This window comes from Trachurus japonicus, chromosome 6, assembly GCF_045865225.1.
Source record: "Trachurus japonicus isolate A0001 chromosome 6, Traja_1.0".
In the NCBI taxonomy this organism is placed as follows: Eukaryota; Metazoa; Chordata; class Actinopteri; order Carangiformes; family Carangidae; genus Trachurus; species Trachurus japonicus.
Genome location: NC_140912.1, coordinates 32396510 through 32416509, shown reverse-complemented (window position 1 = coordinate 32416509; position 20000 = coordinate 32396510). Strand labels below are relative to the sequence as shown.

General features: G+C 45.9%; 3 protein-coding genes across 3 annotated transcripts in view; 1 reads left to right on the top strand and 2 right to left on the bottom strand.

The window, feature by feature from the left end:
- grm8b (glutamate receptor, metabotropic 8b) overlaps positions 1 to 20000 on the top strand; it is a 589884-nt gene that overhangs the window by 281496 nt on the left and 288388 nt on the right. The gene's annotated exons all lie outside the window — the stretch shown is intronic.
- LOC146986482 (uncharacterized) overlaps positions 1 to 20000 on the bottom strand; it is a gene marked incomplete at its 5' end in the record, with an annotated part of 532005 nt that overhangs the window by 414129 nt on the left and 97876 nt on the right. Inside the window, 2 exons of the mRNA XM_085780485.1 lie at positions 1396 to 1569; positions 8497 to 8673. Of these exons, the coding sequence (XP_085636611.1) occupies positions 1396 to 1569; positions 8497 to 8673 (351 nt within the window). The remainder of the gene's footprint in view (positions 1 to 1395; positions 1570 to 8496; positions 8674 to 20000) is intronic.
- On the bottom strand, positions 10534 to 14408 carry LOC146986484 (uncharacterized). The gene is made up of 5 exons (XM_085780367.1): positions 14341 to 14408; positions 13813 to 13989; positions 13144 to 13376; positions 12573 to 12928; positions 10534 to 10551 (listed from the first exon to the last, which is right to left on the bottom strand). The coding sequence occupies exons 1-5, from the start codon at positions 14406 to 14408 to the stop codon at positions 10534 to 10536; spliced, it is 852 nt and encodes a 283-aa protein (XP_085636493.1).

Sequence of the window (20000 nt, the reverse complement as noted above, 5' to 3'; positions counted from 1 at the left end):
ATAGTTATGTTGGCTTTTTCCTTGTTTTTTTTTCAGGTCAGGGAGCCCAAACAGTAGTACAATCCTCCAAAACAAAATAAAATCACCATCAACATTGATAGCAACAAAATTACAAATATCACTCCATAGTTTTTCACATGTGAATTAAAAAACTAAAACTGACAGTTCTCGCCTTTATTCATAATCTCTTGTTCGACAACACATTCACTGTAAAACCATGAAAAAAAAAACATCCTTTCATTGTAATTTGCGAAAATAAACACTTTCATTTTGAAATGTAACTGAGCCTGACACCTAAATAATATTTATCTTTTCATGTTGTTGTTGTTGTTTTAGCTGCTCTGCAATGATATTCTGATGTTTTATGACTACATGTTGAGTCTTGAAAGAGCAAATATTGAAAAAAAATTGAAAAAAACGTACAGGAAATTATGTACATATGTGTGTTAAGTTATAAAATAAAGGCTAGGGTTTCTTTTGTAAATCATACTTATCAATAATACTAAATAGTTTAATTAAATGGCATCTTTCTGTTTAATGAGACTGAGGGCAAAAAGAAGAAATTTGTTATAAAACATGTATTTTGGTCTTTTGCTGTGTTTTGTTGTGCACGACAAGTGGATGTGGCAGTAGCTACTAACAGTATCACAGTAAAAGTATTTAGTTAGGAGTTAGTGGAGTAAAAGTACTTCCTGTACTTGAGTGACAGGTGAAGCTCATTGTTCCTGTTTGACTCAACACCTTTACCTGTGACTGGATCACTGATGATTGACACATTGAAGCTGCTGCAGCGTTTTCTGAGTCTGTGATGTCATAGATGATGTCATGTGTGATGATGTCACATCCTGACAGGTTCACCTGCTGCACTTTACACTTTATTTCACTCCCACAGTCTCATCAGCTGTGGAAACAGATACAGATCAGACTAACACTTCAGAGTCTCCAGTCGAAAGTCTGGACTCTTCACAAGATCACGAAGCTGCAGATGAAGAGCTCAGGTTGTTGAAGAATCTCAGGTCCAGTTCTCTCAGGTGGGAGGGGTTGGACTTCAGAGCTGAGACCAGAGAAGAACAGCTGATGTCTGACAAACTGCAGCGCATCAATCTGAATAAAGAATAAAAGAAGAAGATGAAATGAAGAACACACACACACACACACACACACCTGAAGTGATCAGATCATTGATTATTGATCAGACTGAGTGAAATGAGCTGAAAGTGAAGAGTCATTGTCAGTGTGAGAGAAGACCAAGTGGAAACATGAGACAACAACTATTTCAAACGTCCTTCATTCATGACATCAAAGTCAATGATTCAAGTTCTGAGTGAAGATCAATCAGGTTCAGTTGTGGATCAAAGATCTAAGATCTACAACAGTAACAGTCAGTGAACTGACCTCAGAGTCTCCAGTCTACAGTCTGGACTCTCCAGAAAACCACTCAGATGCTTCACTCCTGAATCCTGAAGCTTGTTGAGACTCAGGTCCAGTTCTCTCAGGTGGGAGGGGTTGGACTTCAGAGCTGAGACCAGAGAAGAACAGCTGATCTCTGACAAACTGCAGCGCTCCAATCTGAATAAAGAATAAAAGCAGTGAGTTGAGGACAAAGCTCCTTGTTGACAGCGTTCAGTGTCTCATCATCTGTTCAGAGCTGAAGAAGCTTCAGAAAGAACAAGTTTAGAAAATCAAAGTCCAACAGCTGAAGCAACAGGAAGCAGGTTAAACAGTCACATAGAGAGAAAACAGCTCATTAATATTCATGAGAAGCTGCTGCTGCTTCAACACAGACGCAGTGACTCCGCCTCTTCACCTGTCAGCTCCACCTGTGGCTCCATCCAGACAAACTCATGTTGTGCAGCCACATTGATCAGAGATTTACTGACCATGCTCAAGACAACACACATGTGAGGCTGAACTCTGTTACCATGACAACTAACGTGTAGAAAAACATGTTGAATGAAGCTCAGAGACAGAAAAACCTGAAACACACCTCCTTATTATGGGATGTTGGCTTTGAATGTTTCACTGTAAACATCACAGAGCCTCAGGAAAGAGGTGGAGCCAGCAGCTATTGATTATAGATCAGTTATTGTCTGATACATCACATGTGTTTCTGTAGTGGAGGTGAAACATGAAGAGAAACAGAGACTGGACTAAAAACCAGTGAGGTGCAGTCAGGGCTTTGATTTATTCACTTCATCTAAAGTTGGATTCTTTTGGACTTTCAGATAACTTTACTACAAGTTCAATGTGTCAGAATGTGGTGATTTTCATGGTCTAATAAAAGCCAGTAAACAGAGCTAGCTTCTGTCCAGGCAGCAGCTGCACAAACCACTCAGCCATGTGTAGTATTACAGAGCAAAGGCCCAGAGCTGCTCTGCCTCTTCTGTCAGTACGGTGTGTATGTGGCTGTTTGCACATGTGCAGTCAGTTCCCACAGAGAGTTCACATGGAGGTGAAAAGGCACAACGCTACGCTGCCTCTTAACTTAACTGCACCGTGTCTGAGCTGCACTTCTGTTCACGTTGCCTTGGTGAATGGTCAACACACAGACGTGTCCCCTGGCTTTTTAGCCTCCAGCAGTTTAGCAGCTAATTCAACTGCAGTGATGCTCCACTGGAGAGGTGAACACCTTAATGAGCTTCATCTGAAGAACAACAGCAGCTTTTATCTGACGGGAGACCAACGCCTGAGCTACGGTGGCTAACAGTTAGCACGTTTTAAACTACTCTCTCTCTGACTCTCTTAGATACACACACACACACACAGTCCAGGTTGTGTGTCTTCTCTGTTGTAAACCTTGTAATAACAGCTTGTTGTGTACAGTTAACATCCTTGTTGCTCAGGTCACTGAAGTCAAGCCAGCCCACACGTTGTTTTAAGGTGCGCGCATATACGGCACATTACGGCAAGAGCGAGAAAGTGCCCGTAAAATGAAAGCAACGCCCCCGAAACGTCTGATGTTGCATTTCAAAATAAGAGGCGGCCTTTCAAAATAAAAGCCTTTAACACTGCATTTGTGTACATTTACAGTATTATTTTAAGAAAAACTGCTAGTTATTACTGTACCATTCCAATTCAGACTGATTGTACTCGACCTGAAGATGATACCCAGAAAAAATCAGACCAACCTGATGTGGAATTTCAGAATAAAAGCCCTCTGAACTTGCATATTTTTGTGTACATTTACAGTATCATTTGTTAAAAACTGCTAGTTATTACTGTACCATTCCACTTCAGACTGATAGTACTCGACCTCAGGATGACACTGTGAGGGACCGGAGCGGCCTCCCCACGTAAAGGGGATCAGGGCAGACCAGACTTAGGTGATGGAGGTTGGAAACAGAGCCAGCGAAGCGTCGAGTGCCAAAAGACAAGGTTTTTTATTTTACAAAAAAATCAACAATAATCAACACACCCTCTGAGGGCAAAAACAGGTCCAAAAAATGACCCTACCCTAACCTCACACCAGGTTAGAACTGACCTCATAGCCTCACACCAGGCTAGAGCACCTTTCCTCAGAGCTGCCCGGAAGCCAAATGCCACTCCCTTAAATACAGCTGCTGTGAGTTAACTTAATTGGGGCAAACCATTACTGCAGGGCAAACCAAACACTATAACGGTCCCTCAAACACATCATTTACATCAATACACACCAGAATAAACAATACAATCTTTCACATATCCACACAATACCTGTGCAACATGATCACATAAAACCATATGATACAACAAGACAAACACCCCTGAGCACCATGGGCTATGCCCACCCGGGCCCGCGCTCGTTAAAGACCGCCCCTGCAGCGGCGCGCTTCCACAGAGGAGCAGTGGAGCTGGACCGGGAGTGCAGGTGAATGTTGCGTGTAAATGAATGTATGCAGGACCAGAGTCTTTACCAGTGAACAGATGAAGAGTGGGACGAGTAGTGGGTACCTCACTACACGCCAGGATGGTAGGAAGGAGTGTAAACTGTCTCAGGTGACTTGTGGGTGTGGTGAGTGCGAGCAGCGGCGCACCGCGTTCCCAACACCGGTGAACAAAGCACGACCCCAAACACACATATTATAAACATACACAACGTCTTCATAGAGTCTGTAGAATAATATGTGGGAGTGTGTGCGGGTGTATGACTGTGCGTGTGTGTACAAATGTCCGAGAAAAGTCTCTCATCGCTCCCACGTGGGCCACGCCAACCCGTGGCGTTCAACCCAAGAGACAGTGAGAAGGGGTGGGGGGGGGTGCTCACCTTCTCACAGACACCCAGAAAAAATCAGACCAATCTGATCTAGAATTTCAGAATAAAAGCCCCTAACTTTGATATTTTGAAGTATTTGTGTACATTTACAGTATCATTAAAAGAAAACTGCTAGTTATTACTGTACCATTCCACTTCAGACTGAAAGTACTCGACCTGAAGATGACATCCAGAAAAATCAGACCAATCTGATGTGGAATTTCAGAATAAAAGCCCTCTGAACTTTGATATTTTGGTGTATATTTACAGTATAATTTAAAAAAAACTGCTAGTTATTACTGTACCATTCCACTTCAGACTGATAGTACTCGACCTGAAGATGACATCCAGAAAAAAATCAGACCAATCTGATGTGGAATTTCAGAATAAAAGCCCTCTGAACTTTAATATTTTGAAATATTTTGTGTACATTTACAGTATAATTTAAAAAAAACTGCTAGTTATTACTGTACCATTCCACTTCAGACTGATAGTACTCGACCTGAAGATGATACCCAGAAAAATCAGACCAATCTGATGTGGAATTTCAGAATAAAAGCCCTCTGAACTTTGATATTTTGGTGTATATTTACAGTATAATTAAAAAAAAACTGCTAGTTATTACTGTACCATTCCACTTCAGACTGATAGTACTCGACCTGAAGATGACATCCAGAAAAAATCAGACCAATCTGATGTGGAATTTCAGAATAAAAGCCCTCTGAACTTGCATATTTTGAAGTATTTTGTGTACATTTACTAGGGCTGTCAGGCGATTAAAAAATTTAATCTAATTAATTATAGAATTTGTAATTAATTAATCTAATTAATCGCATTTTAATCTTATATCTGCTAAAGTTACCCAAATAAAGAATTCAAATTCTAGGACATTACAAAATTGTATTGCATGACTAATCAATTGAATACACCTAGAAGAGAAGATTTGAAATCCACATTTTTATTGGTGAAGTGCGTTTCATAAATGAAATTTAAAAGAAAATGGTCAAGCACATCCCAGCAAACCAATGGGCTCTATGCACAGCTCCAGCACTTAAGGCAGGTCCTTCATTTACTGTCTTACATTATTGGACACACTGATTAATCCAGGTGTGTGTGAGTAGTCACAATGGTCAGACACACCTGGATTAATCAGTTTGTCCTATAATGTAAGACAGGAAATGAAGGACCTGCCTTAAATTCAGGAAGTGGTGGAGCTGTGCATAGAGCCCATTGGGTCAGGTGAGAAACCGAAGCGCAGCGCCCTGGAGCGGAGGCAGTTTCAGATCACACACACAAAACACACAAACAAACAGGGAAAGAGCGAGAGAGAGAGAGAGAGGCAGAGACGAGTGACGAAGTGGCAGAGACGAAGTGGAGGGAGTTGTTTGACCCACAGCACACGGCATTATAATTATATTAGGTTATTTACTTATCCATGATGTAAAAAAACAGCTCTATGTGAGTAAACAACAGCTGAGGAGCAGAGGCGCTCGCGACCGCTGCGGAGAAAATCAGCGTCTGGTGTGAACTGGAGGGACGCGGCCGCTCCGCTTCGCAGCGCTTCGTCCCTCTCTGACTGCACATCTCAGGTTGCAGGGCGCCGCTGCAGAGCTTCAGTTCGCCGTCTGTTCTATTTTTCACACGAGCCGCGAGCGCTGTTGTCGAGCTGGATAGATGTACCAGACAGGAAGTCGGGCTCAGAAAAGACGAGAGAATCCGGTCAATTTTCAAAATAAAATACTTAATGATGATTAATTAAGTTGTTGCTTTTCCGTCTATTTGTCAGTTGCGTCTGCACGCGAGACACACACATCCATTCATACAGAGCTAGAGACAAGACCTGTGTGTGTACAGACGGGTAGAGATGCGAGTGGAGTCGATGTTTGACCGGCGGGGAGAGAGCAGGAGAAGCAGCTCCCTGTGCAGCCAGCCAAGCGCCTGTGAGGACGCGCTGCTCCCGCTCCGCTTCCACGGGCAGTGCGTCCGGGCTGTGAGTCGCGTCCATGTCGGTCAGTCTGTTGTCACTCTGCTTTGACTAGCGACGCAGGTGGGAAGTGACCAACACGTCCGGACAAGTTCCTCAGTGCTATGCTACCGTGACGTACCACTGCCAAGTAGCCAGGGTCATTCAATGAGCCAAACTTAAAGTGCTGGCGCATTGAATTGCCACTCAGAATTAATTGCGTTAATTTTTCTAACGCGTTAATTTGCGGTGTAATTAATTAATCTCATTAACGCGTTGAACTGACAGCCCTAACATTTACAGTATAATTTTTTAAAAACTGCTAGTTATTACTGTACCATTCCACTTCAGACTGATAGTACTCGACCTGAAGATGACACCCAGAAAAAATCAGACCAATCTGATGTGGAATTTCAGAATAAAAGCCCTCTGAACTTTGATATTTTGGTGTACATTTACAGTATAATTTAAAAAAAAAATGCTAGTTATTACTGTACCATTCCACTTCAGACTGATAGTACACGACCTGAAGATGACACCCAGAAAAAATCAGAGCAATCTGATGTGGAATTTCAGAATAAAAGCCCTCTAAACTTTAATATTTTGTGTACATTTACAGTATAAATTCTTAAAAAATGCTAGTTATTACTGTACCATTCCACTTCAGACTGATAGTACTCGACCTGAAGATGACACCCAGAAAAAATCAGAGCAATCTGATGTGGAATTTCAGAATAAAAGCCCTCTGAACTTGCATATTTTTAAGTATTTTGTGTACATTTACAGTATCTCTTTTTTTAAACTGCTAGTTATTACTGTACTATTCCACTTCAGACTGATAGTACACGACCTGAAGATGATACCCAGAAAAAATCAGACCAATCTGATGTTGAATTTCAGAATAAAAGCCCTCTGAACTTTGATATTTTTGTGTACATTTACAGTATCATTTAAAAAAAAACAAAAAGAAAACCTGCTAGTTATTACTGTACCATTCAACTTCAGATTGATAGTACTCGACCTGAAGATGACACCTAGAAAAAATCAGACCAATCTGATGTGGAATTTCAGAATAAAAGCCCTCTGAACTTTAATATTTTTAAGTGATTTGTGTACATTTACAGTATCATTTAAATTCCACATCAGATCGCCCTGATTTTTTTCTGGGTGTCATCCTGAGGTCGAGTACTATCAATCTGAAGTTGAATGGTACAGTAATAACTAGCAGTTTTTTTTTGTTTTTTTTTAAATGATACTGTAAATGTACACAAAAATATCAAAGTTCAGAGGGCTTTTATTCTGAAATTCAACATCAGATTGGTCTGATTTTTTCTGGGTATCATCTTCAGGTCGTGTACTATCAGTCTGAAGTGGAATGGTACAGTAATAACTAGCAGTTTTTAAAAATTTATACTGTAAATGTACACAAAATATTTTAAAATATTAAAGTTTAGAGGGCTTTTATTCTGAAATTCCACATCAGATTGGTCTGATTTTTTCTGGGTATCATCTTCAGGTCGTGTACTATCAGTCTGAAGTGGAATGGTACAGTAATAACTAGCAGTTTTCTTTTAATGATACTGTAAATATACACAAATACTTCAAAATATCAAAGTTCAGAGGGCTTTTATTCTGAATTTCCACATCAGATTGGTCTGATTTTTTCTGGATGTCATCTTCAGGTCGAGTACTATCAGTCTGAAGTGGAATGGTACAGTAATAACTAGCAGGTTTTTTTAATTAATGCAGTGTTCAAGGCTTTTATTTTGAAAGGCCGGCTTTTATTTTGAAATGCCACATCAGACGTTTCGGGGTCATTGCTTTTTTCATTTTACGGGCACTTTCTCGCTCTTGCCGTAATGTGCCGTATATGCGCGCACCTTAAGACAACGTGTGGGCTGGCTTGACTTCAGTCTCAGGTCTGAGTGTGGATTGTGTTAAAGGTTTGTTGTGTGATGTGAGCGGTGCTCCAACATGTGATCCTGTTATTGATCCGAGTTGTGTGTTAATAACAGCTGATGTCAGGACGGCATGGATTTTGGGGAAAAGGTGTTGCACATGTTTAAGACTTGGATCTGTGTGAACCATTGTGCATGAATGTGTTTGTTGTGAGGTTGTTGTGTGATGAGCTGTCTGAGGTGCCGACCCCCCACAGCCCTGGTCTTGGTCTGTGAGCGCCTGCCTACCCTGTCCTACAGCCTCAGTGTGGATCAGTAGAATATCAGCCTCATGTCTGCAGCTCAGTATCAACACAACTTTCACATCACATTCATCTGAGCACAGAAATAAAACAGAGTCTGACCTCAGAGTCTCCAGTCTACAGTCTGGACTCTCCAGAAAACCACTCAGATGCTTCACTCCTGAATCCTTCAGCTTGTAGTTCTGACTCAGGTCCAGTTCTCTCAGGTGGGAGGGGTTGGACTTCAGAGCTGAGACCAGAGAAGAACAGCTGATCTCTGACAAACTGCAGCTCTCCAATCTGAGTAAAGAATAAAAGAAGAAGATGAAATGATTGATGATTGATCAGATGTGTCCTGATCAATGATCAGTGTGTAAATGAGTAGAGGGACTTTGTCCTTGTGTTGTTGTGGATCATCATCATGTGGCCTTCTACACACATCATCCACATGTCAGCACAGATTCATCAGCTGCTGCTGACCTCAGATCAGCCTGTCAATATACAATCAATATCTGATCAATACCTGTTGGTCCGTTTGAAAAAAAATATATGAGATTTTCTTCTTCTGATACTATAATCCAGTAGAACTTTTTTATTGCCTACCTGGAAAAAAATATTTAAGTAACACATTATTTAACCTTTAAATAATGTTGAGGGTCCAATGTGACAGATTTTTACATTTAGGAACAGTAAAAACACCCTAAACATTTTTACTCTGACTTTAAGTTGAACTTGTTCTTGACCAACACAACAGATAGCTCCATGTTGCCCCTGTGTGATGTTCAGGGACAGGTCCAGACAGTCTGAAGACAGAGAGCTCTGACGTTTAAGTCCTATAATAATGAGATGAGATGAGATGAGATACACGTTGTGACGTTTTTTTTTTAGTACAACTTTTATTTTTAGTGCTAGGGGTGCCAGTCAGGCGTCTGAGTCCTGACATTAAGTCTGTGTCAGACTTGAATTCTAACCCCCAGAAAGGACACACACTTAATCAATACCCAATAATTTCGGATAAGCATGTAACCTCCATTTAAAACATCTTTAAACACTGTACCCAGCACAAGAACAAGAAAAAACAGGACACAACCAAAGCTTATTTTGTTTTCTTTTCCAAAAAAATGTATTTAAATGGTCCATAAACAATAAACAGAGTTATTTTAATTACTGTTTGTCTCAGTTCAATCTACAAAAAATCCGATCTTCAGCAAAAACAGAAAATATCAGGGAAAACCCAAGGCAGTCATGAAAAAAAGGAAAAAGCCAAAACAAAAGTAATCCAACAAAAATCGATCGGTAATTACTCACGCACACCAGAGGGGGGAGTTGTCAACGTGCACCAGTCAGTCAGTCAGTCGTCAGTCAGTCAGCCAGTCAGTCAGTCAACAGTCATCTCCAGCGGGACCAAACGGGAGGAGATCATGGATCGTCACAGGAACGGAAGCGGCCGAACGAGGTGAACAAACAGGATTAACTACCACTCTTTTACTTTTCCTCCTGCACTAGGCTACCATACTGATACTAGTATTGGTATCGGTACAACACTAGTTACATTTAGTGCATAGTTAATTAATAGCTTGTTATTTTGTAGCCTGTATTCGTAACTGTCCAAGATGGTGGGGGGCCGTTTCACAAATTGGGCAGCAATAGAGATATGCACGCTGAGAGCCGGATCATCATCATCATCATCATCATCATCATCATCATCATCATCATCATCATCATCATCATCATCATCATCATCATCATCACACTGACCTCTGACCCTTCACCTTCTACCAGCTGCAGTAACATGGAGTCACAATCAGTCGCTGCTTCAAACTGAACTTCACACATTTGAACTGAACACAGACAAAAGTCCAACAGGTCCAGTCAGTGAACTCACCTCAGAGTCTCCAGTCGACAGTTTGGACTCTCCAGTCCAGCACACACAACCTTCACTGATGAATCACTCAGGTCGGTTTTACTCAGGTCCAGTTCTGTCAGGTGGGAGGGGTTGGACTTCAGAGCTGAGGCCACGACTTCACAGTGACTCTCTGACAGTTCACAACCACCAAGTCTGTGAAGAGAGAAAATATCAAATGTGTCAGAATCAAATCAGATGAAACACAGTTGATGCATCTGATGACAGGATGTGATGATGTGAAGAACATCTGAGCTTCAGCTCATCTTCTCTGACTGAGTTTGACAGGACACAATGATCCTCATCACTCTCACAGGATGGACGGGACCCTGAAGCAAAGCCTGCTCACTCTATATTATCCCTGACATGATGTTTTCAAAGTCAAACTAAAAATAATGAGAAAAAAAGAAAAACTCTGTTGTGTGAACTACTGATCTAAACTACTGATCAATAATTATATTGATGATGTCTGGACTCACCGAGCCTTCCTGCAGTTCCTCACAGCTGGGATCAGTCTCAGTCGTCCCTCCTGTATTGTGTTGTACTTGCTCAGGTCCAACTCGTCCAGAACCTGCTCTGACATCAGCAGCATGTAGGCCAGAGCTGAACACTGGATCTCAGAGAGTTTCTCCTCTGATCTGTTCTCTGACTTGAGGAACTGTTGGATCTCCTGATGAACTGACTGGTCCTTCATCTCCGTCAGACAGTGGAAGATGTTGATGCTTCTGTCAGGAGAGATTTCAGGAGTCTTCATCCACTTCAGGTTGTTGATGGTTCTCTGGATGGTTTCTGGACTGTTGTCTGTCAGACCCAGCAGACCTCCTAACAGCCTCTGGTTGGACTCCAGAGAGAGGCCATGAAGGAAGCGAACAAACAGGTCCAGGTGACCACTTCTACTGCTGAGGGATATATGCATGGCTCTCCTCAGGAAGTTAAACAGGGTTAAACCATCCTGTTGGTTTCCCAGGAAGTTCTCCAGGACCTGTGTGTTCCTGTTGGTGAAACAGTGGAACATGTAGACTGCAGCCAGAAACTCCTGAACACTCAGATGAACAAAGCAGTACACTGTTTTCTGGAAGATCACACTCTCTCTTTTGAAGATCTCAGTACAGAGTCCTGAGTTCACCAAGGCCTCTGTGACATCCAGACCACACTGCTCCAGGTCTTCTTGGTAGAACATGATGTTTCCTTTCTCCAGCTGTTCAAACGCCAACCTCCCCAGCTTCAGAAGAACTTCCCTGTCGGCCTCCGTCAGCTCCTGTGGACTCGTCTCATGTCCTCCATGTCCGTACTTGTTCTTCTTCCTCTTTGTCTGGACCAGCAGGAAGTGTGAGAACAGGTCAGTCGTGGTCTTGGGCAGCTCTCCTCTCTGGTCTGTGGTCAACATGTGCTCCAGAACTGTAGCACTGATCCAGCAGAAGACTGGGACTTGACACATGATGTGGAGGGTCCTGGACGTCTTGATGTGTGAGATGATTCTTCTGGACAGATCTTCATCACTGGACCTCCTCCTGAAGTACTCCTCCATCTGGGCGTCAGTGAAGCCTCGGACCTCTGTTACCCTGTCAACACATGTAGGAGGGATCTGATTGGCTGCTGCAGGTCTGGAGGTGATCCAGACCAGAGCCGAGGGAAGCAGATTCCCCTGGATGAGGTTTGTCAGCAGCACGTTGACTGATGACGTCTGTGTGACATCAGACACAACCTCCCTGTTGTTGAAGTCCAGTGACAGTCGGCTTTCATCCAGGCCGTCAAAGATGAAGAGAAGTTTACAGACAGCCAGCTGCTCTGCTGTGACCTTCTGTAATGTTGGATGGAAAACATGGAGCAGCCTGAGAAGACTCAACCGCTGATCTCTGATCAGGTTCAGCTCCCTGAACGAAAGCAGAACCAGCAGACTGACATCTTGGTTCTCCAAGCCCTCGGCCCAGTCCAGAGTGAACTTCTGCACCGAGAAGGTTTTTCCAACGCCAGCGACGCCGTTGGTCAGAACCACTCTGATGGGTCTCTGTTGGACAGGTGAGACCGTAGAGACGTCCTCTCTCTGTTGGACAGGTGAGACTGTAGAGACGTCCTCTCTCTGTTGGACAGGTGAGACCGTAGAGACGTCCTCTCTCTGTTGGACAGGTGAGACCGTGGAGACGTCCTCTTTCTGTTGGACAAGTGAGACCGTAGAGACGTTCTTTTTCTCTCGGTGATGCAGATATTTAGAGAACTTGTGCCTCATATTGACAAAAAAGTTGTTAAAGACAGGTGAGACCGTAGAGACGTCCTCTCTCTGTTGGACAGGTGAGACCGTAGAGACGTCCTCTCTCTGTTGGACAGGTGAGACCGTAGAGACGTCCTCTCTCTGTTGGACAGGTGAGACCGTAGAGACGTCCTCTCTCTGTTGGACAGGTAGGTCTTTAAAGATGTCGTTGCACTTGATTGGAGTGTCATGGAGGGTCTTCTTCTTGGACGTTGTCTCCAGCTGTCTCACCTCATGTTGGGTATTAACCTCTTCACTCTGTCCCTCTGTGATGTAGAGCTCAGTGTAGATCCTGTTGAGGAGGGTTCCACTTCCTGTTCCCTCAGTTCCTTCAGTCACTCGTTCACATCTGCTCCTCAGACTGATCTTATGTTGATCTAAAACCTCCTGCAGACCACGATCTGCTGAGAGAGAAGAGACAGAGTCAGACTGAAGACAGAGAGACTGACAATCTGATCAGATTATTTTCATCAGCTACAGAAAAACTACAGACAACAAAGAGAAGGTTTGAATCATCATCTTAAATGTCAGTGCTGTGTGATGGAACAATGACTCTGGAGAAAACAACAAGTCCTGGTTTCACAAATGACCACATCAGCAGACAGATGTTCAGTCTCACTTTGTCCACAGCTGCTCTGATTGGCTGTCTGCAGCTCACCTCTGGTTCTGGGTCTTTGTCCACACTGGGGACAGGAGGGGGGTCCTGAAGAACCAGACTGGTCCCAGTCTGAGGTGAAGCACTGTCTGCAGAACCAGTGTCCACAGCTGGTGGAGACTGGATCCTTCAGGACGTCCTGACAGAGACCACAGCAGGACAGCTGCTGGTCCACAGAGACACCACTCCTCTTCCTCCTGTCAAGACATTTCTGGATCAACCACATGTCACAGCTCCACATCTGAGCTCTGATTGGTTAACCTCCTCAAGGGGGCGGGGCTTCAGTAACACTGATCACTACTGTCTGGTTCCTGACTTTTCAAAATAAAAGTCTGTGTGTATCAGCTGCTTTAATCTCTACTGTGACTTCAGTTTAAAGGCTCAGACGTGTGGATCATTAAAGTGTTGGTGCAGCAACGTTCACACTGACTGAGGCTGATGGCACAGGAACATGAGGACGCTGTGCTTCATCAGTCTGATGGACAGAGTGTGTGTGCATGTTTCTGTCTCTGAGGTTTGTTGTGAACCTTCAGAGTCTGATGGATCTGGTTCCTGGTTTCTCTCTGTTTCCTTCACATGAGTCTAATGACTGAATCACCTTCGGCTCAGTTTACAGTAGAAACTGTCTCTTACTGTGACTCTGGAGGTCCAGGTCCAGGTCCAGGTCCAGGTCCAGGTCCAGGTCCAGGTCCAGGTCCAGGTCCAGGTCCAGGACTGAAGACTGGAGGATTCAATTCTTTGGACCGGTCACTCCTCATGGACAGACAGATGGATCCTGGAGACTCTTCTCTCAGTCTGTGGTTCTGACCTCTGCAAACACAAACGTGTTTTTATTCACATCACATTGATCACTGATGGCACGGAAGATTGTCCATCGTGTTTTATTTTGAAATTTACCAGATGCTCCGTGAGTTTCACTTCCTGTTTTGAGTGATCTTATGGATTGATGTGTGCTGGTTGTGTGATATTCCTAATTATCATATTTGGTATTAAAGTAACCTAATAGTAACTAAAAGTAGTCTGGTTGATTACTTTATTTTTGTGATACTTAGAGTAAGTTACTGATTATATTATTTTTCAAATGTAGTTTGTAATTGTACTGGATTACATTTTTAAAGTAACCCTCCAAACCTGCACACAGGTCTGAATCTGGTTTCTTACTGTGACTCTGGAGGTCCAGGTCCAAGACTGAAGTTTAGAGGTTGTCCGTTAGACCAGTCACTCCTCATGGACAGACAGATGGATCCTGGAGACTCTGCTCTCAGTCTGTGGTTCTGACCTCTGCAAACACAAACATGTTTTTATTCACTGGGGGACACAGACAACAACAGGAAGTAATTTCCTCATTTCCTCTTCTGTGACGTCACACACACTTCAGGTTTTTATCTGGTCTCTTACTGTGAGTCTGGAGGTTCATGTTTGGACCGGTCACTCTCCAGAGACTTTGATCTGTCCTCCTGTTCCTCCACATTAACACTCATCTTCAGGACTTCAGTCAGTCTGAGAGGGAAACCAGTAACACACACACACACACACACACACACACACAGAATCAAGACACACCCAAATCCACCGAGGACAAACTATCACTTCCTTGTCTGATCCAGTCGTTGACCTCCACCACTCATAGTACTTTGACATTTAATCCATGTTCATCCAGTCACCGTGACCTTTGACCTTCGATGTTTGTTCTGAGTTTGAAGAAGTCGTGTCGAGGTGAATCTGAGACAATGTGCTGACGTATGTACGGACTACGTCTGACTCTTCTTCCCTCCACAGTCCACACAGACAAACTGACTCTCACACTCTGACACAACAACAACAACAACAACAACAATAATAATAATAAATAATAATATATGTAATAATAAAGTTGTTTTGACACTCACTCGTCTCAGACTTCAGTTTCTCTCCATCTGCTCCGTTCACTTTAAAATGGCATCTGAACATGTTTTCTTTCAGTTCCTCACTCTGCTCTGCATTTACAGAAAATCACTTGTTCATGAAGACAGAAGGAGGGGAAGTCTCTTTCTACAGTAGAGTGGCGCCACCTGCTGGGTAACGCCTGGTATTACACCTGTATGGACAGGTGAACTCTGACACCATGAATAAACAGTGAGCTGAGATCCAGCTGTGGTAGAAGAGCTGCTGAGAGATTTAAAGACACTCCACTACAAGTTACAGCTCAGTCTGTTCTCTGTCTTATTCATCACACATGTTGTCATCAACTCATTTGTGTCTCAGTGTTGTAACTTAACTCGCCCCGGTCTGGCAACACGACCATATATGGAAAACACAACCACAACTAAATGTAAGTCCACACAGAAACCAGGAGGATACAAGGAGAATCATGATGAACTCCTTTTAGAAATGCACTCATTGACATAATGTGTTCCCTTGCCCCTTACCCTAACCTTAACCATTACTCTGAACCTAATTTAAACCTAATTATAACCTAAAGTCTTAACCCTCAAACAGCCCTTGGGAAAAGTGAGGACCGGCCAAAATGTCCTCTCTTCCCCTAAATGTCCTCACTCTGTTTGTTAAAACTCTCGACGGTCCCCACAACGTAGTAAATACAAGAACACACACACACACACACACACACACACACACACACACACACACACACACACACACATCTTACAGGTGTTTTTCTGTGGGGAACAGAAGCTGATTGTGCTGAGTTCATCTCTGACTCTGGGATTAGAAAGAATAAATTATCATGTGTAACAAGTGGGCGTGTCACTGGTGGCCAATCACATTATCAGCATTATTTTCATCTCTCTCTCTGATTGGTTCAGGACGGCTACTTGCTACAGTGGAGCTGATGTGTTCAGAGGAGAAAGAGGAGGAGGAGGAAGAGGAGGAGGAGGAGGAGGAGGAGGAGGAAGAGGAGGAAGAGGAGGAGGAGGAGAAGGAGGAGGAGGAGGAGTTTCTAATCTTGAGTAAAGCAGTGATTTTAAACTGGACCAGATCAACCAGTTTTTGAGTCCTGGTCCTGGTCCTGGTTCTGGTCCTGGTCCTGGTTCCAGCTGGTTCTGGTCCTGGTCCTGGTCCTGGTCCTGGTCATGGTTCTGGTCCTGGTCCTGGTTCCAGCTGGTTCTGGTCCTGGTTCTGGTCCTGGTTCTGGTCCTGGTTCTGGTTCTGGTCCTGGTCCTGGTTCTGGTCCTGGTCCTGCTCCTGGTCCTGGTCCTGGTCCTGGTTCTGGTCCTGGTCCTGGTTCTGGTCCTGCTCCTGGTCCTGGTCCTGGTTCTAGTCCTGGTCCTGGTTCTGATCCTGGTCCTGGTCCTGGTTCTGGTTCCTAATTCAGGTCCTGGTCCTGGTCCTGGTCCTGGTCCTGGTCCTGGTTCTGGTCCTGGTCCTGGTCCTGCTCCTGGTCCTGGTCCTGGTCCTGGTTCTGGTCCTGGTCCTGGTCCTGGTTCTGGTCCTGCTCCTGGTCCTGGTTCTGGTCCTGCTCCTGGTCCTGGTCCTGCTCCTGGTCCTGGTTCTGGTCCTGGTTCTGGTCCTGGTCCTGCTCCTGGTCCTGGTTCTGGTCCTGGTCCTGGTCCTGGTCCTGGTCCTGGCCCTGGTTCTGGTCCTGGTTCTGGTCCTGGTCCTGGTCCTGGTTCCAGCTAGTCCTGGTCCTGGTTCTGGTCCTGGTTCTGGTCCTGGTCCTGGTTCTGGTTCTGGTTCTGGTTCTGTTCTGGTTCTGGTTCTGGTCCTGGTCCTGGTCCTGGTCCTGGTCCTGGTTCTGATCCTGGTCCAGGTCCTGGTCCTGGTCCTGGTCCTGGTTCTGGTCCTGGTTCTGGTCCTGGTCCTGGTTCTGGTTCTGGTTCTGGTCCTGGTCCTGGTTCTGGTTCCTAATTCAGGTCCTGGTCCTTGTCCTGGTCCTGGTCCTGGTCCTGGTCCTGGTCCTGGTTCTGGTCCTGGTCCTGGTTCTGGTTCTGGTCCTGGTCCTGGTTCTGGTTCCTAATTCAGGTCCTGGTCCTTGTCCTGGTCCTGGTCCTGGTCCTGGTTCTGGTTCTGGTCCTGCTCCTGGTCCTGGTCCTGGTTCTGGTCCTGGTCCTGGTCCTGGTCCTGGTCCTGGTCCTGGTTCCAGCTGGTCCTGGTCCTGGTCCTGGTCCTGGTTCTGGTTCTGGTCCTGGTCCTGGTCCTGGTTCTGGTCCTGGTCCTGGTCTTGGTTCTAGTCCTGGTCCTGGTTCTGATCCTGGTCCTGGTCCTGGTCCTGGTCCTGGTTCTGGTTCTGGTCCTGGTCCTGGTCCTGGTCCTGGTTCTGGTCCTGGTCCTGGTTCTGGTCCTGGTCCTGGTTCTGGTCCTGGTTCTGGTCCTGGTCCTGGTCCTGGTTCTGGTTCTGGTCCTGGTCCTGGTCCTGGTTCCAGCTGGTCCTGGTCCTGGTCCTGGTCCTGGTCCTGGTCCTGGTTCTGGTCCTGGTTCTGGTCCTGCTACTGGTCTTGGTCCTGGTCCTGGTCCTGGTCCTGGTCCTGGTCCTGGTTCTGGTCCTGGTTCTGGTCCTGGTCCTGGTCCTGGTCCTGGTCCTGGTTCTGGTCCTGGTTCTGGTCCTGGTTCTGGTCCTGGTTCCAGCTGGTCCTGGTTCTGGTTCTGGTCCTGGTTCTGGTCCTGGTCCTGGTCCTGGTCCTGGTCCTGGTTCTGGTCCTGGTTCTGGTCCTGGTTCTGGTCCTGGTCCTGGTCCTGGTTCCAGCTGGTCCTGGTCCTGGTCCTGGTTCTGGTCCTGGTCCTGGTCCTGGTCCTGGTTCTGGTTCTGGTCCTGGTCCTGGTCCTGGTCCTGGTCCTGGTCCTGGTCCTGGTTCCTGGTCCTGGTCCTGGTCCTGGTCCTGGTCCTGGTCCTGGTTCCAGCTGGTCCTGGTCCTGGTCCTGGTCCTGGTTCTGGTCCTGGTCCTGGTCCTGGTCCTGGTCCTGGTCCTGGTTCTGGTTCTGGTCCTGGTTCTGGTTCATGTCCTGGTTCTGGTCCTGGTCCTTGTTCTGGTCCTGGTCCTGGTCCTGGTCCTGGTTCATGTCCTGGTTCTGGTTCTGGTTCTGGTCCTGGTCCTGGTCCTGGTCCTGGTCCTGGTCCTGGTTCTGGTCCTGGTCCTGGTCCTGGTTCTGGTTCTGGTCCTGGTCCTGGTCCTGGTCCTGGTCCTGGTCCTGTTTCCTGGTCCTGGTCCTGGTTCCAGCTGGTCCTGGTCCTGTTTCCTGGTCCTGGTTCTAGTCCTGGTCCTGGTCCTGGTTCTAGTCCTGGTCCTGGTCCTGGTTCTAGTCCTGGTCCTGGTTCTGGTTCTGGTCCTGGTCCTGGTTCTGGTCCTGGTCCTGGTTCTAGTCCTGGTCCTGGTCCTGGTCCTGGTTCTGGTTCTGGTGCTGGTCCTGGTTCTGGTCCTGGTCCTGGTTCTAGTCCTGGTCCTGGTCCTGGTCCTGGTCCTGGTCCTGGTTCTGGTCCTGGTCCTGGTCCTGGTCCTGGTCCTGTTTCCTGGTCCTGGTCCTGGTTCCAGCTGGTCCTGGTCCTGGTCCTGGTCCTGGTCCTGGTCCTGGTCCTGTTTCCTGGTCCTGGTTCTAGTCCTGGTTCTAGTCCTGGTCCTGGTCCTGGTTCTAGTCCTGGTCCTGGTTCTGGTTCTGGTCCTGGTCCTGGTTCTGGTCCTGGTCCTGGTTCTAGTCCTGGTCCTGGTCCTGGTCCTGGTCCTGGTCCTGGTTCTGGTTCTGGTGCTGGTCCTGGTTCTAGTCCTGGTCCTGGTCCTGGTCCTGGTCCTGGTTCTGGTTCTGGTCCAGGTCCTGGTCCTGGTCCTGGTCCTGGTTCTGGTTCTGGTGCTGGTCCTGGTTCTAGTCCTGGTCCTGGTCCTGGTCCTGGTCCTGGTTCTGGTCCTGGTCCTGGTCCTGGTCCTGGTCCTGGTCCTGGTCCTGGTTCTTGTCCTGGTCCTGGTCCTGGTCCTGGTCCTGGTCCTGGTCCTGGTCCAGGTCCTGGTCCTGGTCCTGGTCCTGGTCCTGGTCCTGGTTCTGGTCCTGGTCCTGGTCCTGGTTCTGGTCCTGGTCCTGGTCCTGGTCTCCGTGGTCACCTCCCTCATAGGTGAAGCCGCAGCAGCAACGAGCATCAGGCTGAGCAGCAGAAACAGGATGGAAGGTCTGGGGTCGACTGATGCCTCATTCATGTTCAGGGGTTCAGTCGCCACTCGGCTAAAGGTGCAGTTCACGTATTACAGAACGGTCTCTGACCAGGAGGAGTTATGCTGCGTTCATAACAACTCGGAGGTCGGGATTCCCAACTCGGAAATGTCCGACTTCCGACATCATTGCGTTCACGCTGCAGGAACTCGGAAGAAAAAAAACATGGATACCTGAAGGAAGTTTGGCGTGTTATTGTGGCTCATCGCTGAATACGAAAAATAAATGCAGCAGTAAATGATGTTTATTTTGGAGGAGAGGAGACGCCGCAGATGAGTGCACATATAATGTTACAGCCTCGATAACAGTTTAACGTTATTTCCAGACCGCAATTTCACACTATACAACAATCACAGCTTAATATAAACGTATTTCATAGAGGCTACTGCAATAATACACAAAAATATGCATTAAAACCTCAACAAATAACTTTAAAATGTCTAAATTCTAACCGTTTAAGACGAGGGCCGCCATGTTTTGATGTTGTCGTGACGTCAAGTCGGAAAGTCGGAGCTCTGATATGATACCCGAGTTCCCGACCTGTAATTTCCGAGTTCAACGCCGTTCAATTCTTTTTTTACAACTCGGAGCTATTTTTTTTTTCTGACTTCCAAGTTGTCTTAAACGCAGCATTAGTGTCTGTGTGTCTGTGTGTGTGTGTGTGTGTGTGTGTGTGTGTGTGTGTGTGTGTG

Coding starts and splice junctions, on each gene's coding strand:
- LOC146986484 (XM_085780367.1), bottom strand. CDS start 14,408: ATGAGGAGTGACTGGTCTAACGGACAACCTCTAAACTTCAGTCTTGGA. Junction 13,990..14,340: donor CCTGGACCTCCAGAGTCACA/GTAAGAAACCAG, acceptor TTGTGTTTGCAG/AGGTCAGAACCACAGACTGA. Junction 12,929..13,143: donor TCAGAGCAGCTGTGGACAAA/GTGAGACTGAAC, acceptor CTTCTCTCTCAG/CAGATCGTGGTCTGCAGGAG.